Below are 9,614 nucleotides of genomic sequence, written 5' to 3'. Positions count from 1 at the left end.
AGGTAAAGGGGTACGAGGGGACGAGGAGGCAGTGATCGCGATTGTGGTAGGGAGAAGAGAGACGTGTCCGTGCCTCTGGTCTAGTATGGAAACACGCCGAGAGATCGCGCTCGCGTTGCTTTCAGCCCGTTTGCGCGTCCGAGCCGCGGGCAGAGCTCTCAGTTGACGCTCAGTTCGGCTCAGCGAGGCCAGAGAGAAGAAAGGGAGACTTTTCGTGTGTGTAAACACCGCGCGTGTGTGTATTCTCGGGATTCCAGCTTCCACGGGGTCTGTCCACGGCTCTCTCCTTATACCTGAAGAACCGCGTCGGACTACCTGACTTTTTACGGGACACAGGGAAGAAAGAAAAAAAAGTAGACGATCCTCGGATCACGTCCGACCACGAACGTTTCGTTTCTCCTGATCTCAGCGGCTCTCGACGTCGATTTCGTCTACTTACTGGAATCTTTCCGCGCTCGTCACTCTTCTCGTTAAGAGATTAGCGTCGACGGCAACGTTGAAGTTCAATTAAAATCAGATACGGTGTAAAAACTGTCAAGGAGAACGTGTGCGCGCTCGGACAACAAGTCGCGTGTGCATACGAAAAAGTAATGAGCAAGGTGACAGTTTCCTTTGAGGAAGGAGACGGGACGACATGCAGCTCGAGCATGGCTTGGAGCGGGACGACGACAGAAAGATCGGCCGACCAGTGAGAGGAACGGGCTCTCACCGTTCGACGCGTTCGACGATTCTAATTGCGAGGGGATTACGATTGCCAAGTGTCTTCGCCGCGACATGGTTCAGTCGCGTACCACTCGTTAATAATTATTGCGAGCATCCGACGTCGCCGGTGACGTTCGAAGATCGAGACGGTGGTAAACGCGCGAAACGAAATCGACTGATTTAAAGAAGGAAAGAAGAAGAAGAGATCGAAACTGTTATCTACGCTGCTGTTGCATTACGCTTACTGTTATCAATTGTTAAAGGAATAATTCGTAACGATCGACCGGCCTAGTCGTTCCCGATCGTTTCTAAAAGAGTGTCGTGTCATTTTTTGTTTTCGTTCGTTGCAACGACGCTCGTCGCGAATCATCGTCACTGCTGGGCCTAACAATCATCGCTGTCGTTGTCGGACCCATTGGACCATTTTGGACATCGTCATCTGACTCCTCGTCGTCGACGACGTCTCCGCACGTGGCCCATCAACCTCGATCAACCCCGATCGCCGTCCTGGACGTTGTCACGTTGGTGGTGGTCGTGGTGGTGGTGGTGGTGGTGGTGGTGGTGGTGCATGGACCTTTTCTCGGCGGATTTGCTACGCATTTTATCGCGCCCCTGGGCGTCTTCGTCTCCCCGTCTGTCCATCCTTGTCTCCCTTTCATCTCGTTCATTCTCACTCTCTCCTCTCTCTCGCTCTTTCCTTCGGCACGCTCCATCTTTCTCCTTCTGGATCGCGATCTCCCTCCATCCCGTGGTTACCCACCCCTCCACCTGTCTGCTGTGCCGCTGCACACCCTCTCCTCAACCGTGCTCGCGTACAATTTTCCCTATCCCCACCTATCGCGGGCCTCCTCTGCCTTCCGCACGCGTTTTCTTTATTTATTCCGCGATTCGAACGCGACGCCTCGCGCGCGATGAACCCTGCGTCCCTCCCGCGTTTCGCGATCCACTGAATCTCGTCGCCTCGCGCACACCCTGACATTCGCGGTATTTTGAACGTGTCTCGCGTGCCGATCATTGGTCATCGCCGCCGATCCGACCGATCTCGTCTCGACCGCCCTCGTAAAATCAACGATAATAAACTACCGCTACGGCCCCACTCCTCCGCTGCTCGTCGCCGTCTCTTCCCTTTTCTTCTTCTCCCTCCTCCTCCTCCTCCTCCTCCTCCGTTCCATTCGTTTCCTCCACCTGCTTCTTTTCCATCGATACTCTGTCGGGCTAACGTTACGCGGAACGCTACCTTGGCCCGTCCGTCCTTGGGTCGCGTACGCGTGTTGTAAACGCAACCGCGCGAAACGACCATGCGATCTCGGTCGCTCGGTGAATAAAAAATCGATCGCACCCCGGCTGTACGCGAATTCCACGGTTCCCGCGCTCGGACGCCACCACCTGTACCCCCGTATCGCGACACCCGGCGTCCCTCCTCTCTTCGCCATCGAAATCGCCACCGTCCCGGGTCGGGTCGTCGTTATAACACCGGCGATCACCCGTCACCATCTGCACCATCGCCGATCACGTGGCTTGCTCGACGGCGACGCTGTACGACAATGTTCACGCCGCGCCGCTATGCGGCTCCGGCGTGGGCCATCCCGGCTCCGTCACGCCGATGGGAACAGCCACCGGAGCGGGGAATTCCACCGGGGTGACCTGGTGGGCCATGATGAACGGTTCCCTCTACGAGGACAGCCCGCCACCGGTCCCACCGACAGCCTCCAGCCTCGTATCGATCCAGCAACAACAACAGCAAGCAACCTCGACGCCGGCTTCGCACCAGCAAGCAACGACACCGACCTCACCGGCAGCACCGGCTCCATCGGCTACGTCGGCGACACCCGCGCAAACCGCGAGCGCCAGCTCGACCTCGCCGAGCGCGTCGTCCGTGGCGAGCAACAGCGCGCCAGGACCTCTCCATATACCGGCGAAGCGTTTGACCGGCACGCCAGCCGGTTCCACTTACGGGGAAGTCGGCTGCGTGGAGTCGAACCCGGCGCCTGCTGCCGGACCAGCAGGCGTCATTCGTCATTCCCATTCCTCGTCCGCTGGATCTCAAGGCGGCTGGAGCTACAGCCCTCATCATCCCCAGGACTCGCACTACTCGTCGGCCGCGGCTGACTCCCTGAACCATCACCAAACATACGGGGGCAATAACCCCCCGACGTATTACAATCTGGCGGCCGACCCTACCTCCACTTCCGGCTCCTCCAGGGACAACCGGAAGGCCGGCGCGCTGAGCTTTTGGTCGCCCGCGACTGCTGGTTCCGCGGCCAGCGCCGGATCCGCTTCTGATTACAAGAATTTCAACTCGGCCGGTGTCGCCACGACCAGTTCCTCGACCGGAGGATCCTCTTCGGTCACCGGTGCCGCGGATCCTGCCGTCTCCTCCTGTCACCAGAGCTTCTCGCAGAGCTGGTGTAATTACGCGCCGTACACGACCGCCAGGCATCACCACCCGGTCGACACGGCCGGGCATCATCATCCTCACTCGCAAGCCGGTGTTCCGTACTTAACGCCGTCCGCGGCGGACGACCGGGGAAGGGTCACCGCTGCCATGGTCGCGGCCGAGGGTGCTTTTCCTCACGACGGTTACGGCGGCCTCAGGAATTACGGGGCACCCGAGCCTGTCACCTCCAGCCCGTATCCACCTCCAGGTAAGCATCGACTCCCTCTTAACATTCTCGGCTTTCGTTCTTTTCAGATAAGGGTAAGTCAACGCTTTTTGCATCCGAGATAATCTCTTAGTGCTTTCTGTCCCGCACCTTCCGTGAAATACTAAAAATTGTTCGACCGAATCAGTGGCACATTCGTCAGACGGAATCGCGGGTTTAATCTTGTTTGCTCGTGGATGCAAGGTCGCCCACGATACGTGCTCTACGGCTAGTCCACGGGGAACTCCGCGTCGTGGAAAGTCACGAGATCGTGCTCCGAATCCGTTGTACATCGACCTTGAAACGGTGCCGGGGGTGGGGAAACGGGACGAGATTTAAATGGCAAAAAGTCGAAAAACGGGACCAGTCGTTCATTCATCTATTTGGTCATTCTCTTTCCTGTCCCCACACGGTCGTCCTTTCCTCGAGTGCCCATGAAACGTCGCATGAGCAACAACGAACCGCGGCAGGTTTATTGGCGGCCGTAACTCGTAAACTCTGGCGTGCGCCTCCGATCAGCTGATCCGTTCCATGACCCGTGGCAGTCGTTCGCTCGTCTTCTACTAACGTCCGCTTTCCTTCTTGTGACTCGACCAACCCTTTCGCCCGTCTCTTTCGCACAACTTCGTACGCGTTGCTCGCATAACCAGTTTAGCCGCGTTTTGCATTCGCTCAGGCTTGCAACTCGATAAAAGAGAATTCATGTTTAACCCTTACGAATCATCTAGCGTGAGACGCCTCAAGGGTGAAATCTGGACTCGTAGATTCGGGAAAGCGTGTCTAAATTCGAAATTTGGGACAGAGTAGGGCAACCGTAAAGAACGAGAAAATACGAGCCGCGGCACTCAAGTGGAAGCACGCTCGGCCCGATAAAACGAGATACCGTTCGCGTGATCCTCTCGTCCCCGGAGTTAATCGTATGCGTGGTAGGGAGGTGCACGCGCAGGCGTGCGATACATACAAAGTAACAGAATACGAGAGCCCGGGTATAGTTTAACCGTACCCCAAGAGATGGCAGCTGCATTATCTTTGTTCGTCTTGATTCGGAGAATCCAGCAGCTTGCAATCTTGTCCCAAACACCTCCGGTCGAAGCCGATGTAGCCAGATAACATTTTCTTGACAAGCGCAATTGCACGAATTTCAGTACGGGAAGCATTAGCGCGTCGATAGTGAATCGCGTACCTTTGACGAGTCCGCGACAGCTATTCACCGCGATTCTGATTCCCAGTCGAAGAGATAACAGTTTCCCGTCCGAGGGAACAACTTTACTCGAAAGCAGACCGGTTACTGCTTTTAAAAGCCGCTTACAGTCCTGGACAACGCGACGCGCGTCCGATGTCCCGGTTTTTAATTTATCGCACGCTTCACGGCCTCTTTGACCGTCTCTAATTGGCGCCATCGCAAGCCGCTATCGCCGGCTGTTTATGAGAAACCGCCACGCGAGCCGGGAACGAAATCTTTAATCTTAAACAGTCCTCGTTACTTCTACAAAACTACTCTCCGTAGAATTCTATTCATACTCCCGGAACTAACGTCCTACCTCGTTACAAATCCAAATTTCATTTATAAGTCAAAGATTTTTCGGGACGCGGATGAATTGTCCGTAAAATTAAATGAACGAGCGAGTTTAATTTATCCGTGAGGTTGATGTGGACAGCGGTTATTCGAGGGGCTCCTGCCACATTGCTGGCGGCCGACTGCGAATCGATACGTCATTTATTCCGCAGTTTCGTGCGCGCACACGTACCCACTCGTTTTATGTTCGTGGGAATCCTGACCTTTGTTAAATAATTTGCATATTTCAATAAATTTCTTCTGTTTAAACAAATGAGATACGAAACAAACGAGTAGGGGAGGTTCGAAGCGAACAGGGATGATATTACACGATATGCTAGGGGAGAAGGAAATCAAATACGTAATAAATAACGTTGGGCGTATATTATCGTACTCCCACGTCTCTACCTTTGATCCGTCCGTTGTCTTACAGTTTGTTATTCTGTTATGTTTAGCTCGATGAATTTGCTCGAAAAATCCTGTTCGATTCTCTTATTTTTGGCGAGTTTAACAGAACTTAATGCGAGAATAAATGTAGCACGAACGCTATCATAGTAGATGCCATGGAGAGTTTTGTTCTTGTTGAGCCACTGTTGCTTGTGTTAAAGATAGACAGACGAGTCGGCCCGCGATACGCTTTCGTAATCCCTTCGTTTCGCAAGCCCCCGAAAAAGACGTTCCTGCATTTTGCAAGGATCAAAAAGGGAAGAGAGTTTTAAAGTCTCATTAGTGTTCTAAAATGAATAAACCATAGAAAGGTAAACTGAAAATTGGACAACATAACATCGTTAGAGTCATTAAAAGTTAGCGTTACAACCAGTTAGGTTTAAAAAACGTTAACTAAATGGTTAATTTAGATTACTCAACGTTCTTACCGGGAAAACTGTCTCTTATATAACGAAATTAAACAGTAAAAAGAATTGACGTAGTATTGAGTGCACGAACGGTTGCATCAGGTTTTGACTTCATTTCGTTATAAAAAGTCGCTTGGAAAACAGAAGTGAATCATCGATTATCGATTTCGCAAAACCCGCCAGACGTTTTTCTCTCGATCGTCGAGTGCAAAGATCTAACTTGACGAGTTACAAGTCTGTTAACAGTCCTCTACTAACAGTTCCGTGTTTCGCGGCTCCGTTTCCATGTTTCCCGCCCGGTTAGTATGACTGGTCCAATTATATCATATCAGCTCGTCTGCGTGGGGAACCCTTCGTGTAAGCGTCACGCACACGTGCACACACGCTGGTAATACAGGAGTAGCTTCCAGTGTATATTTCACGATCTCGTGATCCTACGATCCTTCATTTTCGAGAACTATGACCGATTTTTTTTAAATTATGCCAATTCGAAATTTTATTCGAACCCTTTTTACTAATCGCTAAATCGTATCGTAAGCCATCTCGGATCGGAGCACGATCATTTAAAATCGAATTAAAAGGCTCATTAATTCCTGTCAGGTATAATACGAGTCAATGAAGCGTTGCCCATAACATCAGTATTTATATGTTAATGATCGCAATCAGTGTTACGCTTATTGAGGTACTTTCACCAGTTCACAACGTTTTGATCTTCACATTGATATCCTTACATATCCATTAAAATCAAGCGAGGAAAACTCGTTCTGTTTCCTTCGCCGTATCGATCGGTCCGTTTGATTCGGTCTATGACGCGTAGCAAGTGTCAATAGAAGATTTCATTCGGAAAAAGGAACTGTGTTGATCGCCTAACGAAACGATGCGAGATATCCATCTGTTTGCTCTCATTCTTTTCTAATGATTTCCGTGAACGCGAGAAAAGATTTTTTCCTTCGCTGTTACAATTCTCTTTCTCTAAGATACCTTCGTCAATTAATTCAGAACGGAGTTTCGATTACTTCTGATAAGCGTAACGACGAATAGTTCGAATATCCAATTGTGAAAACTGTAATTGGCTAGCCATATCTAGCTAGCAACTAGGTTGTTTGTTACCGGCAAACTAATTGTGTTAAGTGATGTGGGGTTCCTCCCCATCTTCGTTGTTTCCTCCAGGTTCCCTGGCCGGGGGAACGGTCGGCGTTGGCATTGGGGTCGCAGGGATTGGAGTCGGTTGCGGCAGTACGAACATGGATTGGACCGGGCAGGTGACGGTGCGGAAGAAACGCAAGCCGTACTCGAAGTTCCAGACCCTCGAGCTCGAGAAGGAGTTCCTCTACAACGCGTACGTCTCGAAGCAGAAGCGGTGGGAGCTGGCGCGCAACTTGAACCTGACCGAGCGCCAAGTTAAGATATGGTTCCAAAACCGGCGGATGAAGAACAAGAAGAACAGCCAGCGGCAGCAGCAGAATAACAATAATAATAGCAGCGCGAACAACGCGAATCATCACGCGGCGACTGGGAGTCATCATCATCCGAGCGCGGGTCACGCGCAGCCCTCGAGCCACCACGTGGTCGCGCAGGCGCACCACGCGAACGGTTCAGCGAAGCATCATCAGTGACCCGTGGCCTTCTCTGGGGTCGTCTTTGGCCATCCTCATCAAAACGGTACAAACAACTGTAACACCGGTGGGACTGGTACCGGAAACGGGAACGCGAACCTGGCTACGACGGGTCACGCGATTCAATCCCAGACGTCTCTGCCATCCGCGGGTGCGTCGAGCACCGTCACCCCACCCACCGCTGTCGTTCATCCGCATATTCATTCGCATGCCCATCACCATCATCATCATCATCATCAACAACTGGCGCACGTGGCTCAGCAGTACCCCGCGCTTCTTCATCAGTCGCCTCATGGCCTGGCCGCCTGAACCTGATCTCCTTCAGGATCTGACGCCCCAGAGAAATCGCTCGACGAGGTCCTCGCACGTAAATTTCATCGTCGTTGACGGACAGATAGATATGTACCCCGCACACATTTTATTGAAGTTCATGCAGCTGTTCAAAGACTGCTCTATACCGCTACGAGAGACAACGTTTCGCGAATAGTATAATCATTGTATTATTTTATTATTATTATTATTATTACTAATGCCCGATCATCGTCATCCTCATCGTCGTTCACGGTTACTGAAGGAATACCAACGAAAACGCGTACACACGAACACACATATTATACTATGTTGTATAGAAGAGCGTGAAGCTACAGCGGCGTCCACGAGTACGTCCAACGAACAGACTCTCGTTTTCCCACGTGTCGGTGTCGGTCTTCTTCGAGTTAGTGCGCATTTGTCACGTGCCGCACACCAAGCAATCTGTCCAATTCGTAAATTCGGTAGTACTTCCTCCAGTTATATATATTATATATATGATAGTGAAGCAAATTAGTGTCACTTAGTGTCTGTCCATGAACCCCCCCGCCTCATCCCCCTCTGTCCTGAACGAACTTCCACCCCCCAGTGTCCATCCCTTAAAAACTCTTGCTCGATACTCTCGATCGTACGTTCGCTTTATCTGGCACTGTTCAGCTCGTGCGGTTCACAGAAAAGGAGAAGCGGGTCGAGAATCGCATTGGATCCCATGACTATCGCAACCGGTCCAGGATCGAGGAGGAAGGGGTAAGTGTAACGAAAGGTAATGGTGCAAATCAGAGAATCAAACGTCGTACATTAATTTAATTCATTCGCGTGTATCTTGGATAAAATATAGAGGTGTGTTGCGTTGAGAAATTCGTATTTTTCATTCTGTTAAATTTTTGTTTGTTCGTCACGTGAAACGTTGATCGCTACTGTCTGTGATTACGCGGAAAGTACTAACGAGGTGTAACGATCGATCCGAGTTGCAACGCGATTAATTATCGTATAGTTTAATTCTTCGATCGATTATTCCATGGGATCCAATGAGTTTCGTTTTTATCAACGATCAGGCTGGACAGTGTTTTCCAACCCTGTATTTAAAAAAAGAAACGTGCTGATTCGCGAATTGTCACAGGATGAAGTATAATTTGGATTACTGTAGATAACTTCTATATTAACTGGTAATTCATCCTGTGAAAAATCGGTACAGGGAATCGTTGAAAGAATTAAGACGGTCTGCCAGAGAACGGATCGGTCTGTCCTCGCGAATATTCGCTCGAAGACTCAGTCGAAAGCAAGCGTTAATTAGTCTAATTGTGTCCGGAGTGTTGTATTTATCGCCTACCAAGGATCGCAAACTAGTACTTATAATTCTTATATTATATGTAAAATAAAACGACTTAGATTTAATCATACCTGGCACCTAAGACATACCTAGTGGATTATCGGGTGGTCGAGCATCATTCTCAGTCCGAGTATAGGACCTGCATCGATGACCCATCGTTAAAAAACAGAATCGAAAGAGCGAATTTGGTTGTTGTTAAATTGTTGAAATTATTGTTTCATTTGAAATGTCAATGCGTGTTCTCGCAAGTAATATTCGCCGTTGACGTCCCAAGTGACTTGGCAATGATTATCTAGTAATTGAAAGTCTGTCCTGAAAGTCCAACGCTTGGGAGATTATACTTGGCCGGGGAACGGATTTTATATGTGTCAGGCAACGCTGGCAAAAGCGAGACGGTGAATCGATCTCTTTAATTTAACGAACGGAGTCCTAAGCACGGTCTGAGAGTGAAGACGGTGCGGTTTACCTTTTAAAACGTCAGCGAGTAAGTAGGTAATATAATCGGATGTTAAATGAAAACGAAAATATAAATATCCCAATGGATCTCTATTCTCTAAGGTGCAAGATTACCTAAATTATAAGGATCGCTGAATGTGAGTGTGCATG

General features: G+C 50.1%; 1 protein-coding gene across 1 annotated transcript; it reads left to right on the top strand.

Moving 5' to 3' along the window:
• Positions 1–2,305: 2,305 nt before the first annotated feature.
• Positions 2,306–7,678, top strand: LOC108627108 (homeobox protein abdominal-B). The gene is made up of 3 exons (XM_018028162.1): positions 2,306–3,347; positions 6,924–7,365; positions 7,435–7,678. The coding sequence occupies exons 1-3, from the start codon at positions 2,306–2,308 to the stop codon at positions 7,676–7,678; spliced, it is 1,728 nt and encodes a 575-aa protein (XP_017883651.1).
• Positions 7,679–9,614: the final 1,936 nt, after the last annotated feature.

The sequence above is a fragment of the Ceratina calcarata genome, unplaced genomic scaffold (genome assembly GCF_001652005.2).
Source record: "Ceratina calcarata isolate Rehan_Ccalc_2016 unplaced genomic scaffold, ASM165200v1 scaffold44, whole genome shotgun sequence".
NCBI lineage: Eukaryota > Metazoa > Arthropoda > Insecta > Hymenoptera > Apidae > Ceratina > Ceratina calcarata.
Note: the sequence above shows the minus strand (reverse complement) of the source record. Positions and strands in the feature narration are given on the sequence as shown.

What these genes read in the sequence shown, in the direction of transcription:
- LOC108627108 (XM_018028162.1), top strand. Translation starts at nt 2,306, where the DNA reads ATGGGAACAGCCACCGGAGCGGGGAATTCCACCGGGGTGACCTGGTGG. An exon ending in CAGCCCGTATCCACCTCCAG is followed by an intron (nt 3,348 to 6,923) that starts GTAAGCATCGAC and finishes TGTTTCCTCCAG; the next exon opens with GTTCCCTGGCCGGGGGAACG. An exon ending in GGTTCAGCGAAGCATCATCA is followed by an intron (nt 7,366 to 7,434) that starts GTGACCCGTGGC and finishes CAACTGTAACAC; the next exon opens with CGGTGGGACTGGTACCGGAA.